The sequence below is a fragment of the Plecotus auritus genome (genome assembly GCF_963455305.1).
Source record: "Plecotus auritus genome assembly, chromosome: 3".
Lineage (NCBI taxonomy): Eukaryota > Metazoa > Chordata > Mammalia > Chiroptera > Vespertilionidae > Plecotus > Plecotus auritus.
In genome coordinates this window covers 9,633,517-9,656,352 of record NC_137772.1, presented here as the reverse complement: position 1 = coordinate 9,656,352, position 22,836 = coordinate 9,633,517, and the positions used below count along the sequence as shown (strand labels likewise).

Genomic DNA, 22,836 nt, shown 5'->3' with positions numbered 1-22,836 from the left:
GATGCAATGCAATCCCTGTCTAAATCGCAATGATTTTTTTTTTGCACAAACAGAAAAATCCATCCTATAATCTATGTGGAATCTCAAGGGAGAATGAATAGAACAGACAACCTGGGGAGAAAAGAACAAAGATGGAAAACTCACACTTCCTAATTTCAACACCTATGACAAAAGTACACTAATCCAAACAATTTGGTACTGAAATAAAGACAGACATACAGACCAATGGAACAGAAAAGAAAGCAAAGAAGTAAGCCTTCACTTATGGTCAAATGGTATTTGACAAGGGTACCAAGACCATTCAGTGGGAAAAAGACAACCTTTCCAACAAATGGTGCTGAAAAAACTGGGATATCACATGTAAAACAATGAAGTTAGACCCTTACCTAACACCATCTACTACAACTACCTCAAAACGGATCAAAGACCTAAACACAAAGTTAAAACTATAAAATCCTTAGAAGAAAACCTGGGGAAAAGCTTCATCACTTTTAATTGGTAATAATTTCTTGGCTATGACACCAAAGGCACAGGCAACAAAAGAAAATATAGAAAAATTAGACTTCATAAAAATTGTAAACTTTTGGGCAAAGAACACTATTAACACAGTAAAAAGACAATCAACAGAATGGAAGAATATATTTGCAAATCACATATCTGATAGGGGATTAATATCCAGAACATATAGAGAACGCCTAAAACCCAACAACAACAAAATAAACAACCTAATTAAAAAATGGGCAAAGGACTTAAACATTTCTCCAAAGAAGATATATGAATGGCCAAAAAGTTCATGAAAAGATACTCAACATCACTAATCATTAGGGAAATGCAAAACAAAACCAGAGTGAGATACCACCTCACACCCATTAGGATTGTTATTATTAAAAACATGTACACACACACACATACACACACACCCCCAACAGAAAATAACAAGTATTGGTCAGGATACAGAGAAATCAGAATCCTATGTATGGTGATAAGATACAATGGTGCAGCCACTGTGGGACAGTATGGAGATTCCTCAAAAAATTAAAAAGCAAAATTAACATATATCCCAGCAATTACAGCTCTGGGTATACACCCAAAAGAACTGGAAAAAAAAAAAAAAAGAATCTCAAAGAGATATTTGCACACCCATGATTATGGCAGCATTAGTCACAATAGCCAATAGTGGAAGCAAACAAAGTATTAAGCGACAGATGGATGGATAAACAAAACCAATGTTTTGTTTATCCATCCATCTGTCGCTTAATACTCATACAATGAAATATTATTTAGCTTTAAAAAGGAAGGAAACTCTGACACATAGTAATATATGAATGAACCTTGAAGACATTATGCTAAATGAAACACGCCAGTCGCAAAAGGAAGAATACTGTATGATTCCACTGACCGAGGTACTTGGACTAGTTAAATTCATAACAGACAGAGAGCACAACGGTGGTGGCCGAAGGCTGGGGAAGGAGCGATGGGGAGTTAGTGTTTAGTGGGTACAGAGCTGCAATTCTGCAAGAGGAAGCAAGTTCTAAAGATGGATCGCGGTGACAGTTTCACAGCAATGTGAGTGTATTTCACATTAACCTGTATATTTTAAAATGGCTAAAATGGTAACATTTAATGTCATGCTTATTTTACTACAATTTTTAAAAAATAAATAATTTTTTTAAAAATTGTTATGTTTACCGTCTCCTTGGATCTCTTTTATGAGAAAACTGTAGTTTGAAGACAGCAGCTTTGCCCCCATACCCTCCTCAACATGCAGCCTATGGGGACCCCTTCCTTCCTTAGAAACACTGCAGGAAGCCTCCGGCCGGGCCATTGTCCCGCATTTTGCCACCGGTCAGGGCTGGGACCACCTGCCTCATTTTCATCGGACTATGTTTTGGGTCCACATTCGGCATGTTTGCTCCCTAAGAGCAGGTGGTAGAGTCTATATTTCATTGATTCTTCACAGTGACCATCACAGCACCATTCATTTACTCATCACTTATGTCTCGGAGCACACGTGCAGGAAGTGCCAGAGATCAGGTTAGCAGACCAAAGGGTGTCAGCCGCACCTCCATTAGACCTCCTTGGTGGATTCAAATGAGGCATGAACCCAAGGCAAAGGCCACACCGCCTCCGGGGTGTGACAAATGCCAATTAGTGAGGTGCTGTTTACAAGTTCTGTTGGATTTTAGCAAAATAATTTATTTCTTGCATAATTTGGTGAGGGTCTCTATATTTTACTTGCAGCATTTATAAGAAAGTAAAAAAAAAAAAAAAAAGGTAAAGGTTGTTCTTGAGCAGTTAACTCACTTGCAGAAACGACCTTGGTACTGCAGGCAAGCCAGTCCAGGGAACACTTACTCACAGATGACAGTGGGGAAAGAAACCCAAATCACGAAAGAGTAAAAACAAGTACGTTTCTAATTCTTACTAGAAGCAAAATAATAATAACAACAATAGAACTTAAAATAAAATTCTTTTTAAAGAAACTGGGGCACCTCAGCATAAACTGAAAACTACTATTTATCAAATTTAAAAAATGGAAACTTTGAAAGACAACCTTGAAAGCAAAAGAGTTACCTTCTTGTCAGGTTTTGGTGCATTTTGAATAGAATTTAGAGCTTGCCTTTTATATTCAAGTTTCTCGTTTAGTTCTCGTAGTTTGTTTACAGCAAAACTGGCTTGTTCATTAATCTGACTGGTGCCTTCATCCACAGCTTCCTCACCAGCCTCATCTCCCAGGCTCTGGAGGAGGAAGGCACATAACCACTGTGTCATACAAAGATGGACTATTCCGTAGTTATTACCTATCAGACAGGCACTGCATCAGTACAACACACTACCCAAGTTCTAGGCTCCACTAAGGAGAAATCTATAGCACCAAGTCTAGAAGCAGACTGCTTTTTCTCAGTAAAGTGAAAAATTAAAGTATCTGGAACCAAAGTAATTGGTGTTCAGAATTGCAATGAGAAAAAAAAAACCACAACAAACAAAAAAAAAAGGAAACATTTACTATCCTAGGGAAAGGAAAATGATTCCACACCATTCTTTCCCAAATGCTTCACCCAAGGGAATGTGCATGGAACAAGGCGAGGCAACAGTTATCTTCCCAGCTCAGCCGCAATGTCCTGTGCCTCATCTTGGACAGAGACACAGGTTTGGATTCGTTTTGGTGTCCTAAGAATATTATGGAAAAACGCATGCAAGTCTCTTTAAAATACAATTTCCAAATTCCCACTAGCAAAAGTACTTCCTGTATACACTTTGTTCAGTCCTTCTCTTGAAGATGTATTTTATAAATCATTACGTTGATTATTTACTAGTAAAATGGTTAGCATTTGAAAGTGACTTAAAGTTCACAAAGAACTATATAACTTGGAGTAATCTGGCAAGATTACTAAAGGGCCTGTTAATTAGATTCATGAGCAGCAACATCAGGACACTGAAAAGAACTGCTGAGAACTATCTTCAGGTTTATTTACTCCTTAACTTTCATCCAGAGTTTTTTCTTCTAACTATTATGAATTGTAACAGGGTATTAAATTTTTTCAAAGGAAAATAAGCTATTATAATCATAGCAAGCCAAGCTGCTTTCATTTCTGTAGTTTCTTTCTAATCCTGTCTACAGTATATCTATTATGACATAATTTTACACCTGTACACACTTGAGTGGGTATTCTGCCTTTTTCCCATAACATATTTTGAGGGTATTACAGTCTTCAAAATTATAATTTATGGCCGAAACCGGTTTGGCTCAGTGGATAGAGCGTCAGCCTGCAGACTGAAGGGTCCTGGGTTCGATTCCGGTCAAGGGCATGTACCTTGGTTGCGGGCACATCCCCAGTGGGAGGTGTGCAGGAGGCAGCTGATCGATGTTTCTCTCTCATCGATGTTTCTAACTCTCTATCCCTCTCCCTTCCTCTGTAAAAAATCAATAAAATATATTTTTAAAAAAATTATAATTTATGTCCGCATGGTACTTTATGAATTGACATTTAACTGAGGCAGATGCTGCTGCTCCTCTATGAGTTGATTTGCACTTTTGCTCTCCCAGATGTATTAAACTCCATTGTGCATCAACTTTTTTCTCATTTTTAGCTATGTTCTAGGATAAATTTGTAAATAACTTTGATTATTGAAACTAAGAGTAGGAACTATCAAAACATCAGTAATACATAATACCCCCCTTTGAATCCTAGGTGAAGTTGGACATTTTTTAATGTTTTGTTTACTATTACTTTTCTTATCAAGTGTCAGTTAAAGTCCTTATTCAATTTATCTGTTGGGTATTAATGTTTTTATTAATTTGAATAACCTCATTTGCATATTGACCATTTTAACTTTTAGGTAGAGAGATAGCACAGTTAAAATAAACTGGCCTGCCCTAGCCAGTTTGGCTCAGTGGACAGAGTGTTGGTCGTGGACTGAAGAGTCACAGGTTTGAGTCTAGTCAAGGGCAAGTACCTTGGTTGCAGGATCAATTCCTGGTCCTGGCCAGGGTGTATGAGGGAATCAACCATGTTATGTGTCTCTTTCACATCAATGTTTCTCTCTCTCTGTCTCTCCCCCCATCCCTTGAAAAATATCCTTGGATGAGGATTAACAAACAAACAAACAAAAAAACAAACTGGCCTGTCTTATAAAGAAAATGCAATGAGTTTTATGAGTTTTGGACCAAAGAGCTTAGTGGTTTTGTACACCAAAAATGTAAACAACCAAGTAACAAAACTTTTTTTTAAAAAGCCTGGCCCAGCAAGTATGGCTCAATGGTTGAGCATCCACCTGTGACCCAGGAGGTCATGGTTCATAGTGGACATTGGTCAGGGCACATGCTCGGGTTGCAGGCACAATCCCCAGTAGTAGGGGGCATGTAGGAGGCAGCCGATCAATGATTCTCTTTCATTGATGTTTCTATCTCTTTCTCCCTCTCAAATCAATAAAAACATGTTTTTTTAAAAAAAAGCCTGAATGAATGAATTTAACAACAGTTCAGAGATGCCAGATTCTAATATTATCATGTGCAAGTACTTGATCCTCAGGGTTTGAGATACAGTGAACTGGGAAGAAAGAATCCAAGATAAATGGTAACTTTCTATGTAAGAAGACTCTAAAACACATTTTTTCTTTGTACCTTCACAAAACTTAAAACTCAATAATAATATAAGTCATTGATAGTGAATGGATAGCCGCTGGGGCTAAAGAGAACGACCTAGTACACTAACTGAAATCAGACTTCAGGTATGGAGAGCAAGGTTCCTTTCAGAACATCTTCATTTCACCTGATTTTTTTTAACTCCAAAGTATTTCTCATGACTCCTCTCACATTCTCTTCCTCTCCTTATTTCCCCCCCATCCTTTGTCTCAAACAGCCCACCTCACAGATTTTCAGGAGTCAGACCAGGTGTGTCTCAGGCAGGCATAAGGCAGGGAGGTCTCTGACAAAGTGTTGGAAAATGGTAGCCAGTTGGTCAGAAGGACAAAGAAAGACACGTGTAAGGCCACAAGCAACATGGTAATTCAACTTCAAGTGCTACTGGAATTCCTGTATGGTAAAAGATGGAAGTGCACCCCAAATTTGGCTTGTACAGTATGTGCTCACCTAATCATGTTCGAAGTTCACGCACCGAGAAGGAAGCAGAAAGTGGAATGGGACTCACCGCTTCATCCTTGTTAGAAGTCAACTGTGAGGCATGTGTTTCTTCCTCTTTCGTCGTCATTTTCTCATACAGGTCACTGACAATAAACGAAGGGTAATACCTGTCCTTCAGGGCCTCATAAACATCTCCCTGGATTTTGAAGAACACTTCAATACCTTTATTTCCTACAAGACACTGCTGGATCTCTTTGTAAAGGGATTTTTCCACAGATATTTCTTTGCTCTCCACAAAGAAATTCTGGTAAATTTCGCCAACTAACTGTGGGATTTCATTCTGAAACGACAGGAAGAGAATGAGGAAAGTAAGAAATATCACCTCTGAGAATTCTTCTCTTCTGCCTTCTCTGTGCTTTAAAGGGGGAAGGGAGACACTGAGAATGCACACTGGTAGCCAGGGTGGGCCCAAGGCTTTGTGCACATTCAGGGCCAAGGGGTGAGTGTCAGACACTGAACACAACAGCGGTTCCTTAAAATGAACACTTCATGTTGAAGTTAACAGGTGGCATTCAATTCCAGCGACACTCACGTAAAGTACAAATGAGTAATTCAATGTACACAGTGCTCTTTGTGCTTCTTTAGTAAGACGCACAAAATATATGTACATAGATTGTATATGTTAAGTATATTTATAGATGTATCCATACAGATATACTTCATATTCTTGAATTTAATTCTTAAATATACACTGAGAAATTGCCAAGTACAAAACACAATGTTTACTGTTGGGCTTTCACTGTAACCAAAATTTTTTTCTGTGTTCCTTACCTCAGTCATATTTTAAATAAAAGGAGAACAATCAGTAGTATAAAATATGCACATTATATTAAAAATAACAAGGTTATAAGGTTGAGTTATAGGTGACAAGACCAAATTTATTATAACAGCAATATGGGTATGCACATGCCGTTATATAGTATGTCAAAAAGGAAGTACCTGAAACTAAATTCACTATTTTGGTACTTTTATAAATCCTTTTTTTCCCTTTGATTACACATTCCAAAACATCTTTAGTTTTAAAAAAAAAAAAAAAAAGCTAATTTTTATTTACCATTATGGGCTACAACATAATGCCAATATAATATTTGGTTAAAATGTTCTTTTCATGTATTCTTATCTTACAGTTTCACTGAGAAACATAGACAAACTGCCTAGCATACAAGTTTTTATCAGCTAGTGATTAATATTCCTTAGTCTAACTATATTACCTTATTAGCATTCTTTAAATATTCCACAGACTCCCAAAAGCCAATCAGAGCTCTCTTGTCCATTCTTTCCATGTACATTCGGAAATGCTCTCGGTAGAAAGTATTGGCCAAGATATCTTCAAATTGAAGAATCTATTAAGAGAATTTAAGAAAACGCTCTTAAAGACCTAATTTTAAATATCAGTTTGCTTTAACTTCCAATGGATTAGTTCAGGGGGGAAAAATGCCTCACTGTTTTAAGGTCATAGTCAATGTAATACTTAGTCAATGTAGTACTTCTCTCACCCTCTTAAATTTTAAATGGTAAAAGTTTACTGAATATTCAAAATGCACATATTCAATAAATTCCAATTTTCTATTAATCATTCATTCTTTCAGCACAAAATCTATTTGGAATCAACTCAGTTATCAGGCACACTTCTAGGAAATGAAATAGACATAACCCTGCCCTATTGGATGTACTGCTGAAAGCAATAGATGCCAATAATAGAAAAATTCAAGAGAAATATATTAAAGACCAGGAAGCCTGAGTGTAATAATTTGGTATTTTTGCTTTCCATCCTATTTTTATATAGCTGAGCAAATCTACAAATTATTTTATATTTTGCCCTTTTTGTTTAGAGTATCACATTCATTTAAAACTATTTTATAAGTATAATTTAATTAATCCATAATATTCCATTGTATGGATATCCCAAATTACCTTTATTATTCTGCATGCTTACAGTAAAAGAAAAAGCATTAGTTGAAGACTCTGTGGGAACGATCGTAAGCATGGACTGCTGAGATATGAGAAAGCAGATGACCTTCATTATAATTCATAACTCAATGAACTAGGAGAAATGCCCCAAGTTAATTTAGAAGGAATTTAAGTCTCATATTCTTGGTTCTTAATGAGGTTTTTTTAAATGGCATCTAAGTATAACTCAAATGCAATGAAAAGAAAACAATTTAAGATTCTTAATACCATGATAGTATTTTCAGAAATGTTACCAAGTGCATGTGGTCAATGAATATTCAACTCTTCTGGCAACAGTAACCCTCAATCTGTTCTGTGGGCAGAAAGGGACATTTTTTCTAATAACTTCTGGTAACTAATTAAAAAGATGGCCATCCCTTGCTACAGACCACTAAAAATTAGTTCCCATAAAGACTCCAGACCATTAGTATTTAGTTATTTACTCACTCTGGGAGACTAGCATGTAGCTTTACTTTATGTAAACCATACTGGCGATGCACTCTGAAGTATAAATCCTAACTGTCCATGCTCCTGAGAGGTTAGGAACCCACACCACCTATGGCTATGAAGGACAGGTCACTCAGAGAGCCACTGATTTTTAATATAGGGAGGAGTTGAGCAGGAAGGACATTCAACAAATTCTAAGGAAGGTTTCCCAGCATAAGTTCACTCAGATCAAATGATGCCCCAGTTGGATACAAATTCACGTATTTGCAAAATTAAGTCCAAAAAATCTAAACTATTCCATTGTTACATTTAATTCTTTCTATGTTCAGTCCCCAAAGTGCAAATATATCCACATAAATGAGGGTAGGTGTATCTCAAGTAGGATTACTAAAACACCTGATGTACCTCCTATCTCGGCTGGTAGATTAACCCAGTTTCTACTCCATTTGTTTTTTCCTTCTCTTGAGACCCGCATGAGCATTTCACTGTGTGACACCTACACTACCTAGGTTTGCATCCTGACTCTGCCACTTTCTAGGCCCACGAGCTCTGTTACTCCACCACTCTGAGCCTCAGTTTCTTCATCTGTAGAATGAGGATAACACCGCTGACTTTATGGGTTGCTGTGAGACTTATAACAGCTGCTGTGTATCGCAACCGACAACAGAAACTCATCAGAAAAAGCCTGAACCAGGATTTTGGCTAAGACAGACAAGACAATGATGGGTGGCAAAAAACAAGGTAGCCAAGAGGTCGCTTTCTAGGTGAGTAAGCGTGGGAGAAAGAATTACTCAGAGGGGCCGAGAGGTTACAAAGAGCTCCAGGAAACTCTTGTGGATGATAAAGATGCCGGCTACCTTCATTGTGATGACAATTTCATGAGTATATACATATGTCAACATTTCTTTGTATACATTTTAAATAAAAGTGTATGTCATTATACCTTAATAAAGCTGCTTTTAAAAATGAGTATTCCGCCCTGGCCGGTTTGGCTCAGTGGATAGAGCGTCGGCCTGTGGACTGAGGGGTCCCAGGTTCGATTCCAGCCAAGGGCACATGCCCAGGTTGTGTGCTCAATCCCCAGTAGGGGGTGTGCAGGAGGCGGCCGATCAATGATTCTCTCTCATCATTGATGTTTCTATCTCTCTATCCCTCTCCCTTCCTCTCTGAAATCAATATATTTAAAAAAAAAATAAAAATGAGTATTCCATTAAGCCTTGACAATAGAATCGCAGATAAACAATGCACAAAATGTTTATACTAAGGACATTGGAGTACTTTTCTATCTATAGATTGCTGGATTTGATTTGCCAAAATATTGGTAAGGCATTTTCTATTTTCTATTAGGGTCATGATGGATATTGGTTAGTAGTTTGGGGTGTTTTGTTTTTTCTTCTTGTGACGTTTTTCCCTTCCACTTATTAAACAGGTGTAGTTAAGACTGATTTCATCTCTGCCTTAAAATGGTTAACAGAATTCACTAGTGAAATGATGAGCCTGAAGTTTTCTTTGTGGGAAGGTTTTAAATTATGCTCCTCTAGGATTGTGGAAGGGAACGGGAGGCTGGGAAAACACACACAGGCATGCGCACACACACATACATCCACCCCATGCCTCACAGGCATGCGCACACACACATACATCCACCCCATGCCTCACAGGCATGCGCACACACACATACATCCACCCCATGCCTCACAGGCATGCGCACACACACATACATCCACCCCATGCCTCACAGGCATGCGCACACACACATACATCCACCCCATGCCTCACAGGCATGCGCACACACACATACATCCACCCCATGCCTACCTATCGTGCCTATTACCATTCCCGGAAGTCAATGACACCAGGTAATACAGCTCTTCACTCATAAAAGCAAACATGTGAGTCTGTATTCTGGAACACACGCCTTAAGTTAAATACCACCAAGTTAAAAGACTGTATCTCCGATTCCACCAGTGTTCACAACGAACACGAAATGGTCAAAACAAGGAACTGAGAGTTCTACCTTCTGGCTTTGAGGCCCTTCCGCCTCATCCAAGGCCCCGTCCTCTTGCTGGTCGTAGTCGGGGCCGCCCAGCATCCTGATTCTCTTCTCGCACTGCTTCTTCGCCACCGTCAGTTGGTTGATGTACCTTTTCATATTCCTGGCCCTCAGGAGGTCCGCTTTCATCGCAGCAGTTTCTTTTCCTGGAATGGGAGGGAGGGACAGTGCCCGGTCAGAGCAGGAGGTGAAAGGGAACGCAACAGCTCCGAACCAGTCACTGTCCGGGGAGGGGCATTCTGAACAACGTGGGCACTAAGAACAGGATGGGATAGGACGGAATAGGATAGAATTCAGGCCACACATACTCTTACTCTCAACAGAAATACCACTCATTTTTAACTATGTTACTGACAAATCTTACTCAGTGTAAACCATTTTACAAACCCCCTGTCAACACACACTCACAAACCGATCCGCATGTCTGCATGGATATACAGTTAACCCCTGAACAACGCGGTTCGAACTGCACAGGTCTACTCATCTGCGGATGTTTTACAATGGTTTAAAATTCCTTAAGCTGATGTTATAAAATTTAAAGTAAAAGCAAAAAACCCACGCAAAATTAATTTTTAAAATCGACTAAGCATTGAGCAGTACCTTGTGGAAAATGGCCTGCTTTGCCTACGCAATCTGAAGCAGGGGTTGGGGTGGAGGGAAGGCTTTTGTTAGTCTTGTGTGTTTTTTAACGGGACAGAAGTGAGCTGGTTTGAATGCTGATGAGAAAGGACCACGAGGGGAGAAGGAGAGGTGACAGGCGGGGGATGGAACCCAGGAGACAGGTGCAGAGGCTGGCTGTGGGGAAGCCGCCGCCACTGCATAACCAGAATGGATGAAGCTGAAGCAGCTCCCCCACATGGACTCCGTTTTCTTGGCGGAGAGAGTGAGGTTACCTGCTTAGAGGGAGCAGGTAAGAGTGGGGGTCAGAGGGCTGCAGGAGTGGAAAGTGAAACTCGCGGTGGAGAGCTGAAGAGCAGACTCACTTCAGAAACCCCTGAGATGGCTGGGCAGTGCCCGGCCTGGGTGACCCACACACACATGCTCCCAGGCAGGGCAGCTCACCCCCGGAGGCGAGGCCTCATGTACGTGGCTGAGACTGGAACCACCCCAATAAAAGAAGGGGGTCTGTGCTTTGTTTCTTGGTGCCCCTCAAAGTAGAGTAAGAAACGTTTTCTTTCTCGGCTGGAGACCTCCAATTCCCCAGCGTGATCATTCCCTCTCATGTCCACTTAGTCAGTTTCTACAAATGCTTAAAACAGGACCCCGGCAGGCCCAACAGACGACCTGAAAAAACTCAGACAAGCCCCACAGAACATGTTATCTTTCAGAAGCAGCTTTTCCAGGGTTTAGCACAGGGCCACCGCAGACGGCAAGTCACTGGATGGCCTGGCAGGAGGGCCTGGCAGATATTATAAGACGTTTCCCCACATGGTGCTCAGATCTTTCATTTGACTTCCACATGGCTTCTCAGCTGGTCCTGTGCTTGGCTGCCAGAGGTCCCGACCAAAGAACTCAGGAATGCAGCTTTCATCTCAACAGGAACACTAGTATCACAGAGCCTCCCCGTGGGAAGATCAGGGTGAAAATAGTCTACCCCCAGATTAGTCTATGCAAACTAGGAAGCGCTGTGTGTGCCTCTAAAGAAATAGATGCTTGGAATAGCTAATCTTTCAGAAATTTAAAAATTTATTTTTAAACATATATCTTTAAAAATCAAAATTCTGTGCATAGCATTTAAATCGCCCTAACACTGGGGATAAAAAAATGCTTTTTACAAAATAAACCTAGAACATATTTTAATTTGGGGTGAAAAGAGGCTAATAAAGAGACATACATGGAAAAAACTGAACACATTTACCAACAATCAAATTCTTCTTCTCCTAGGAAAGCTGTAAAAGCCTTTTATAAATACAAAAAACTAGAAGCAGATTCCAAAGAAAAGGGAGAATAAAAGAGAATAAACATTCCCCTAAACCCAGCTGCAGGGCAGAGAATATTCTGGTGTTCTACTTGAATGTCGCCTGCTCCCTGAGTGCCTTCTGTTTGTTAAAAAGCAATCCTATGCCATTGTGTGGGCACAAGCTTGTTGCTAACGAATGCAAGAGCAGCCTGTTGCTTACAAAATTCTGTTTATTTTTGCCTCAGAACATTAATGCCATGTTCAAGGCTAAATGGCTAACATGGCCTCGTGTAGCCCATGTGCCTGCCGTGCAAAAATCCTTTTGATGCAAATGAATACATGTCTTTGTGACCTGAAAACCCATTTAGCCAAGAAATATTCAAGACAAGAAATGTATAGACAAGTGGATATGTGGTGACCAGTGTGGCTCGGCTGGCTCCAGACAGATTTATATGGCTATTTCTCTGTGAGGCCTTAGGTTACATGGTGCAATGTGAAAAAATGATCAACCATACAACACTGAATCTAGCTTTCAAAAGAAGGCCGAGACGGTACACAGTGGCAGGTGAAACTGGATGGCAGTGGCTCTCTAATTGGTGCCAAGATGAACACACAAGTGATACAATATTCTAAAGCTATCTATACATATAAAAACCTAAGCAACTGTTCAACCTTCCGACCGGCAGCTATGACGCGCACTGACCACCAAGGGGGCAGACACTCAACACACAGGCATGGAAACATGGAACAGACTGATGAATCTCAGAGGAAAGGAGAGGGGGGAGGGCAGGAAGAGATTAACCAAAGATCTTATATGCATACTAGAGGCCCGGTGCACGGATTCGTGCACTGGTGGGGTCCCTTGGCCTGGCCTGTGGGGATCAGGCCAAAACTGGCTCTCTGACATCCCCCAAGGGGTCCTGGATTGCAAGAGGGTGCAGGCCAAGCCAAGGGACCCTGCCGGTGCACAAATCTGTGCACTGGGCTTCTAGTTAATTATAAATTTTACTGTTTTTTTCTCTTAGATTGTCTAGATTCTACTGAGGTCAAAGCAAAAGGAAATGGATTCAATTGGGTTCATTTGCTGCAAAGGATACTTGGATTAGACATTAGGGTAACCCTGCTATAGACATTGGCTATAAGGGCATCCCAGCAGACCTGTGACCAATAGCATAGAGCTGCCTGTTGTAGCACCTTCTACCCATGATGCAGTTCTTCCTTAAGCAAGTGGAAGGCTTGCAGCGAGACAAAAACACCAGGGCACAACTGTTAGGTACTATCTCTAATGAGGCAAAGGAGGGTGAAGTAACTTACAATGCAAACCAGCGACTCCAGAAATAGCACAAGTATACGTGGATGGAAATGCCACCCCTATATTTTTCAGGTATTAAAAAATGTCAACAGCAAAGTATTTCTCTTTTCTTATAACACCTCTCAGATTCCAAGGCATATCCTAACAAGAGCACCTCCTCGGGCTGGGTGAGGAATTCACTTGCTGACACAGCAGGGTTTCTCAACCCCAGGGAGCACTGCCGACCTGTGGGGCTGGTTAACTCTGTTGCAGGGGCTGTCCTGTGCACTGCAGGATGTGTAGCAGCATCCCTGGCCTCTACCACTAGGTGCCAGTAGCATCCTTTCTCCCAGATGTGACAACCAACCATGTCTCTTAATACAGTACCTCACACCACTGAGAAGTGCTAACAGGGAGGCACAACCTCTGTGGTGCGGAAGGACACAGGCCACGGGACGCAGGGTCCTCTCACACCCCAGGCAATCAGGAAGGACTTAGGGGACTTCCTCCCTACAGGAGCCTCCACTCCTCGCCTGTATCCATGCTGACAGGTTAACATACAGGTAGAAATTCTAACAAAGCCCGAAGAGAGGAGGGCGCAGGAAACAGGTGTGTATTGACTTAGGCACCAGGCCAGTTTCTAGATGACAAACGGGCTTGACCTCTTGACAGCAATTCTCAGTAGTTACTAATCGTCACACTTCTTCAAAGTTACCTGAAGATCACCTCCACGGCTGGCCAGGAAGGAAAAAAAGATTTCCCTTGCTTCTTAACTTGAGGCCGGCAGGTTGTTTTTTTTTTTTTAAGAAAAAAGGGGATTCTTACCACACCAAACATTTGAAATTTCCTAAGTGTCACTGCACGTCTGTGGAAAGTACATCTGAGGGATAAGGAAAAAGGACAGCAGCAGTGGATGGCAGAACCACTCACGTTATGATGGGAAAAACCACAGGGCACCAGTCCTGCACGGCAGGTCAGGGGTCTGACAGCACACCTCCTATTCCTTCCTTCCTTCACCTCTATCTAGCACTGCCTCTGGTCAAGGCCCCCCGACATGTTCGCAATGCTCTTTCCCACACATCAAATTACCAGGGGAGCCCGGCTCCCAAACGAGAACAAGCTGAGCAGATCTGATCTGGCCCATGTAACCTGTCAGCTTTGAGTATGGCTCTCGTGACATCTGCTGTGTGAATGAGCAGTGTGGTGGGAAGAGTTCAGGACTGAAAATCGGGAGACCTGGGTTCGAGACCCAGATCTACGTGTGGCCTAACTGGTAGTTTCTAGTCACACAGTATAGTGCTGAACATCTCAGGACCTGAGCTTTATTTGTATAAATGCAGGTGTTAGAATCTGTGATGACTAAAGTTTTCCTGGGGGACTGAGCTGACAGTAGAGTTGCCTATAAAATTACGAGACTGTAGAGAATTTAACAGAAGTGCCCTGAGTCCCCCAAGGGAGAGAATGAGGGGCAAAGTAGGATAGTGGAAGGGACATCAGGTACTGGAGGTGGCAGTTCTCACAGTGTGAGGGCCAGACAGGAAGAAATGCTGGCGAGGGCCCCTATAGCAGTGGCAGGAAACCAGCCTGCGGAGTTTTGCAAGGTTAGGTCATTCATAAATTAGAAACACAGTTGGTTGAAGCCAAGGTTGCAGGTTCGATTCCCGGTCAGGGCACATCCAGTGAATGAATACATAAATGGGTAGAACAAGTCAATGTTTCTCTCTCTCTCAAATCAATAAATTAAAATTTAAAAAAATAAATTAGGAACTATTTGTATCGAATTATTGCAATGGCATAAAGTCAGATCACATCAAAGCATTAGAAAGGACCCTGAGGCGATTAGCTCCCTTCTTTCAGGCAAGGACGCCTTTAAATCCCAAATCAGACAATGACGCTACGTATCATAATAATAAAAGGCCAAGAGGCATCACGACCAAAACGACCAAACGACCGGTCGCCATGAGGTGGCATTGACCACCTCAGCCTGGGTCGGTGGGTGGCAGCGGCGGCCCGAGCGAAGCAGCCCGGGTCCTGGGTGCCTGGCAGCAGCAGCCAGAGAGAAGCAGCCCGGGTCCTGGGTGCCTGGCGGCGGCCAGAACAAAGCAGCCCAGGTCCCAGATGCCTGGCGGCGGCCGAAGCAGAGCAGCCCGGGTCCTGGGTGCCTGGCGGCGGCCAGAACAAAGCAGCCCGGGTCCCAGGTGCCGGAGGGAAGCCAGTGCCAGCAGCCGGGGGAAGGAAGGCCTATTCTTGCATGGATCTTTGTGCGTCGGGCCTCTAGTTATCTTTATAAAAATAATTCCTGATGGAAAGCATTACGGTTCTTACTAGCGAGTAACTGTGTGTGTGTATATATAAAATTATAAATATACACCTTTGATATATTCCAAAGTTCTTCTACAGCCCTACTATAGTCGATCCCAACACTGTTTACGTATACCCTACAGAAAAGAAGATGCACAATTTTGCCAAAGCCTCCCCCATCCAACCTCTCCCGCAGCACTCCCAAGGGTGTACTATTTATAACAGCAGTCTCGAGCAGCCTCAAATCGCAGCATGTCCCTTGCTGTAGTCAGCTGGATAAATATTACTCTGAATCACCTTAACTATTCTTGATAACATTTCGGGATTCAGAAGAGCAGAAAAGGAAGCTTTAAAGAAGCTGAAATACTGGGCTTATTCATAGCACAATGCAGGGGAAATTTAGCATATGTCCCTTTACCACTAGAATTCCTACACTTGGCCAGTGTTTTAGTCCGTTCAGGAGACTACAGCCAAACCCCACAGACTGGGCGGCTATTCCTCACAGTCCTGGAGGCTGAGAATGCGAGACGAGGGTGCCAGCGTGCGCGGGTTCTGGTGAGGGCCCTCCTGGAAGCGGTAGCAGATGGCCACCTTCTTGCTGTGTCCTCAACATGTGGAGAAGTTAGGGTCCCTCTGGGGACTCTTATTGTAACAGAGCACTAACCCCACCCACGAGGGCTCCACCCCATGACGTCAGCACCTCCCAAAAGCCTCGCCTCCTACTACCATCATGTTTGGATGTCAGAATTTCAACACATGACCTTTGGGAAAACACAAACCTTCAGACCATAGCAGCCAGTTACTGTAACAGACCATTTCTCAACGATGCTGGCTGTTGTCATTATAAACAAAAAGCTGGAGAGTGGCACTGAGGCACAAACCTGGACACATCAATGGCTCTGCATCAGAGTGTGGTTCCAGGGTGAGCGGCCCCAGCATCGCTGGGGGACGGGGAGTGACGCACACTCTCGGGGCCGTTCAGGTCCACAGAACGGTGCATGCTGGGTGGGACCAGCGGTGTGCATTTTAACCAGCCCTCCACGAGACTCTGGTGCACGCTATGTTTGAGAACCACGGCTGTCCAGGATCAAGTCCAAACACCTCAGGATAGCCTTTCAAGCCTCATCTCTCCATTACACGCCAAGAAGCAGCTCAGCGTCTCACCTGACACAACCCAAGCACAGGAGGCTGGTCCTCAACTGCCTTCTTCATCTGTGCACATGTACCCACCACCCACACCCACCGGGCCAGCCCAGAGGGAACGAGGGCCACTCCACCCTTCTGAGTCCACTCAGTTACTCTCCAGGGACAGCCTTTCCCCACCTCTGTTCCGGCGGGGCCGCTGCCCCACACACCCGCACCACTACTGAATCCTGAACGTGCCACTCTCGCTGCATTACCAAACTGTAATTTATGTGTGTGTCTGCCTGTCTCCTCATCAGACTGTGATCTCCTAAAGGTCCGGGACAGTTTTATTCACTGCACAGCTGTACCTACACATAGTGGCTACGTTTGCTGGATGACTAAAGACCTACTTCTGGTGACTCAGATATCTTCCAGAGCACATTCTCCACTGACACGAGGACCCTAAGAGGCCTCAAGTGCTCCTGCCATTCCACTCCCTCTCTGGAAGTCACTCCAGCCACGTGACTTTTCTTTTTTCTCAGCGCACCCCGGTTGTTCCTCCCACCTCCTGTTCTTTGCACGTTCTGTTTCTTCTTCCTGGAACGCTACCCTATTCTCTATATCACTCTGCCTAGAGAAGTCCTACTTTTCCTTTGCATTTTATCTCAAATGTCTCTTCTCTGATCACAACCCCACCTCCCCTGACCCTGGGTAGATGAGCTGGCTACTTCCTCAAAGTCTCAGAGGGGACACAGTCAGGAAATTCCTCCCAGCCTGTTATCTGGCATTTCTTTTAAGTCTTCAAAGTATTTTCATCATTTCTTAGTCATCAATGATTATGATTGAAAAAGACATGTCAGAAACATCTTTAATGCAGCAACAAAACTGTATTTATAGCATATATATACACCACATTCATAAGTAAAGTTCCCATCTCCAGGTTGAAACCTAAATACTCTCAGGAGGTCCCATCTGTTCATTCTTTTTTAAACCTCTTCAGTTTCCTAGTCACAGAGAATGTGGAAATAAGGAGAAACGACATTGGAAATGACACTGCTTGCAACAGTGCACACAGCATCACTACGCGGTCACTGAGATGCGAATGATCACGACCCGGCCTATCTCCCAGGTTTCAGGAGAGCAACGCAGGCAGGTGGGGCTTGTGGCAAGAGGTTAACATGCAGACTGAGGCTCTTTTGTCTGATGATATTTTCAGTCTCTAAAATGCAAAGATTTCCAAAAACAACTCAACAAATATATTTTGGGGAGCCGTTAATGCTAAAATTCAAATGTTCCTTAATGATTTCTACAGGGGGAAAACACACATGTTTAGCTTGAAATAAATTAAAGATCAATTTAAGAAGCCATGAGGCATAATGGGTAGCTGGACCAGTTTATAGATATTCAACTAAAAAGACAATGGGAAATGCCAAATTTGATCTTTTTTTATAAAAAGTATGTACACACATTTTAATAACAGTGAGGCAGCAGGTGGTATTATGAATCAGGGAAGTCATGTCAGACGGTTAATACATTGTTCTCCTCTAATAGTGGGGAACAGAGCATCAGCTTTGCAAAGATACTGGACTTGGAGACAGCAGAAATCGAAGATCATTAACTCTTATCTCTATATTGGCAACTTCCAAGTTTTTCTCTCAGGGTTGCTCTCTCTCCACAGCCGAATCCCAGCTTAGAAATGCCAAACAGGCACTTCTCCATCCTCCGTGGTGGCAAATCCAGAGGCCCAACCCAGAGAGCTCTCTCCCCCTGAACCAGCCCCCACTTCTCTGAGTCTCAGGGTCTTCACTTCCTGGTGAGAAACCCTTTATGACCACCTGGAGCACTCAATCTAGACTGAAAACTGGAGTCCAGAGAAATGAAAGGACTGTCCAGGTTTCACTGGGACGCTAGCAGGGGAAGCTCACGTGAAGGTCTCCTAACTCCTGTGCTAGCACTTTTGCTTCTACACCCCAAACTTCATCTCACCAGCCTGCAGCCACGGGGCAGGACAGAAACAGCTGCAGACTGGAAGTTACGAGCTCAGACTCCTTAACTGAATTTCTCTGGGAGCCACTTCCTTATCTGTGAAGTCAGCACTGTACTGTCCTCATCTGATTCTTCCCCACATCAATCATTTACCAAAGAGGCTATTTCTCCTTCATAATCTTCCTTATCAGGCCCTTCCTTTTCACTACCATTGTCCAAGTCCTAGGGAGCAATACCTCACCTAGACACCGCACCACCTCCTACTTTTGTACTCCATGAATGCTGTTTTGTTTGTTCACTACTGGGTCATAGTCACCTTGTTAGTGTTCAGGAAACATTTCTGAATGAACGGGTTTGCCCCATCTTCCTTACTGGGCTAAGGTGAAGAATTATCTTATTAAGAATTATCTCTCCATAGTCTAGATCAGGGGTGGGCAAACTTTTTGACTCAAGGGCCACAATGGGTTCTTAAACTGGACCGGAGAGCCGGAACAAAAGCATGGATGGAGTGTTTGTGTGAACTAATATAAATTCAAAGTAAAGGAGCAGAGGGGAGAGCAAGAGAACCGAATAGAACAGCCGGATCCGGCCCGCGGGCCGTAGTTTGCCCAAGGCTGGTCTAGATCTTCATTTCCTTTTCACACGGCTCCCACCTTCTGCCAGTGACTCAGAGACAAGGCAAAGTCCTTAACCCCAGCTCCCTTTGGCCTCTGCGTTTCTCGTGTCTGGCCCACTCTTCCTTGCGCTCTGCTCTCCGCTGGGAGCTGGGGACGCCTGGAAACAGCTGCGTCAAGTCTAGCGGACAGGACGGCAGTGTCTGCTGCCTCTCAGCTACGAACCAAACCTGCTCTGCATTCAGACAGCAACATGTCCTTCAGCCGCATGTATGAGAAGGGACTAGGCCAGCACCAGGCAAACCACAGGGCGGAGAGCCATCGCCACACCTCAGTTACTCCTCAGTACCATGCCTGGGTAACGACCTCTTCATTTTAAACAAAACAAACAGGGAAAATAAAAACAGCATAAAACCCATTTCTTTAAAAAATCTACAAGAGTAGAAGGGGGACAGCAGGTATTCACAATTCAAATGCTAAACCAAAGGAGAAGGTTAAGTAAATTATGAAGCAGCAACTCACTGGAGTCATTTAAATGATCAAGATTATGTTTCAAGACAGGAATATGAATTAACATTAAGATTAAATTTTACTGGGTGACAAAAAGTATGAAGTCATGTTTAGTTTAAAAACAGAACAAAATCACTATGTGCCCCGTAAATTTAATCTTTTAAGAATTATGACCACAGATGAATAAATTTTATAAAGGAACTCAGAAATACAAAGGTTTCTGTTAAGATTAAATTACACTTACTTTTGCTAATGCTGCTACGCTATTACTGTAAGAAGTTAAACTATTTAAGTGTTAGCCAGAGGAATGCTGGGACGTGGCGAAGCCCTGAGGGGAGAGGGCAGACCAGGGACAGGCCGTCAGCCCAGGTAACTGAAGAAAACAAACTGGTGCTTACCCTTCTGCCTCTTCAGCTGCGGAAAGCTGCTAATGGTCGTTGCCTGAATTATTTCCACTACAATCTGATACCTGGTTTAAAAGAGAGAGAGAGAGAAAAGGTTGAATAGGAAGAAAATGCCATTCTCGGGGATACTGTAAACTGTGTCTGTACTAATCAGACATGACATGGTGTGAATCCTGCCCATGTCTCATGAAAACCCTCCGACAGGGACTGAGCACCTACACCAAACCGGGTGCGATGCCATGAGCTAGAGGTCTCCGAGACCCCGACGTCAGAATGATGGACTTGCTCCCCCCACCCAGAGAGAAATCTGAGGTTATACTCAACGTCTCCCGCATTGGTGACAGAGCCTGTTGATTCTTCCTCCTGAACCCGCACTGTTCTATAAGGAGGGCATGAGCTAAGGTGAAGAATTATCTTATTCTAGGTGGCTATTTAGATTAATTAAATCAAAAATCGAGTTCCTTGGTTGCATTAGCCACATTTCAAGTGCTCCATAGGCATGCGGGGCTTGTATACTGGACAGCCTATGAACATTCCCATCACTACAGCCAGTTCTATCAGACGATGCTGTCCCACCAACTTCACTCACAGCTGTCCTCTGCCCTCCAGTGCCACTGCCCTCACTGCTTCTCACTGGGAAGAGAACTTCCGACCCACCTGCAGTGGGACCACGTGTCCACATTGTTTCCGCTCCCCAGGTCATTCTAATGTGCAAAGCTGACACCACCAGGTATGTGTACGTGTGACTGAGAACACCTTTTCTCAGGAAAAATACAAGTTTACTTTTAAGTGTTGAGTACACCCCTAGAGTTGTGGCTATGTTGAGCATATTCAGGTGGGCTTTTTGAACTCAAGTTCTAGGGCTATTCTGTGGGTACTATCATTCCCTCTGCTCTTGACAATGGCCCCCTTATCCAACCCACCTTTTTTCTCCTCGCTATACACCTGGGCTTCAGCAGAATAGTCCCATGCAGCCCTCCTCAAACTAGATCCTTTTCCCGGCTTTTGCTCATGCCGTTTCCTTCTGGAAACCAGCTCCCTACTTGTCCACCTATCCAGATCCTACACATAGTCCTTCTTCTCTCGAATGTTCCCCAACCCCCTAATTCACATGAGTATTTCTCTTCTCTGAAGTCCTAACTTACTTCTGCTCTATAATAGTACCTATTTAGGCATTATTTTATATTGCCGATTTAAAGAGTCACATTTTCACAAACAGAGCTGTGAATGAAGAAAATGGGCGTGCCCAGTCCTTTTCACTTCTGGGCCTAATACTTCTTTAAAAAATGGTAATACATCTGAGCCTAAGACAAAATTGTGGCTTTGTGTGTAATAAAGATATGCTACCTTTTTTCTCTCCAACTTTATCACGAACCTCTGAAGACGAATTGTGTATTGTATTCTCTTACAGGACCAAGCCTGGAGCTAAACATATGGTAAGCACTCGGTCAATAGCAGTGAGTGCTCTGGACTCAATGTTTGTGTTCCCCCAAAATTCATGTGTTGAATCCTATCTCCACTGAAATGCTATTTGGAGTTGGAACCTCTGGGAGATAATTAGGTCATGAGGGTGGTGTCCGCATAAATGAGACGAGTGCCCTTATAAAAGAGACCCCAGAGAGCTCACTTTCCACCAAGTGAGACTACAGTGAGAAGACCACCATCTATAAACCAGAAAGTGGGCCTTCCCCAGACACCCAATCTGCCGGCCCCTTGATCTTAGCCTTCCCAGCTTCCAGAACTGTGAGAAATAAATGCTCCTTGCTTAAGCCACTCACTCTATGGTATTTTTGCTATAGCAGTCTAAACTGACTAAAACAATGAGCTAAATTAATAAGGGTTAGCATCTGTAACACTTAACAGGTACACATAGTATTCTGAACAATCTGTTCTTTTGATATTCTTAGTGATTCGTGCTCTGGAACAAATGAGTCATCAGTGATACATGAAAAATAATATACACCATTTGAGGAAAGAGTTAATTTTTTAAAATGAATCCATAACATTATTAGGTAATACCAGCTAACATTTACAGATTCTTCTCATTAGGTACCAGGTACCTGTTTAGATACTTTCATTTACATTATCTCATTTAACCCTCATAATCTGGTGCTGTAATTATCCCGGCATAACCCTCCCCTTAGCTGTTGAAATCTTATTTGACCTTAAATACTCAGTCCATGGCCATTCCTCTCTGAAGCTTCCTAGATTCCTGTCTTCTACAGGATGAAATATTTGCTCCTACCCACTTCTTTAGCTCTTCACTCTCCACTTCTGGCCCTAATATCTTGCTTCATATTTAACTATTTATACCCACGTGGATCTCTATGCTGGACTATTAGGATCTTGCTGGCAGGTGAAAGAATTCAAGGATCCACAACCAATTCATCTTTACACACACCAGACCCTCCTCACACTGTGCTTTGTGCACAGTAGGCGTTTGAACATGATTAATGAATTTGTAGAATTCACTTTCACTTGAAACCAAAGGGCAAAATAGGAAATGAGTGACTTTCTCATTCTCAACAAAGCTATTTAAACTACTGTCAACTGTTCAGAACAGATCTGGAATTACTAGAACTGGTTTCAAGCCAAATTAAAAAACAAAAAC

General features: G+C 42.8%; 1 protein-coding gene across 2 annotated transcripts in view; it reads right to left on the bottom strand.

The window, feature by feature from the left end:
- SNX25 (sorting nexin 25) overlaps positions 1-22,836 on the bottom strand; it is a 112,749-nt gene that overhangs the window by 21,016 nt on the left and 68,897 nt on the right. For both annotated transcript variants that reach the window (XM_080661551.1, XM_080661550.1), the window contains 5 exons: positions 20,220-20,290; positions 10,059-10,240; positions 6,856-6,987; positions 5,652-5,924; positions 2,575-2,739 (listed from right to left, as the gene is read on the bottom strand). In XM_080661551.1, the coding sequence (XP_080517677.1) occupies positions 2,575-2,739; positions 5,652-5,924; positions 6,856-6,987; positions 10,059-10,240; positions 20,220-20,290 (823 nt within the window). The remainder of the gene's footprint in view (positions 1-2,574; positions 2,740-5,651; positions 5,925-6,855; positions 6,988-10,058; positions 10,241-20,219; positions 20,291-22,836) is intronic.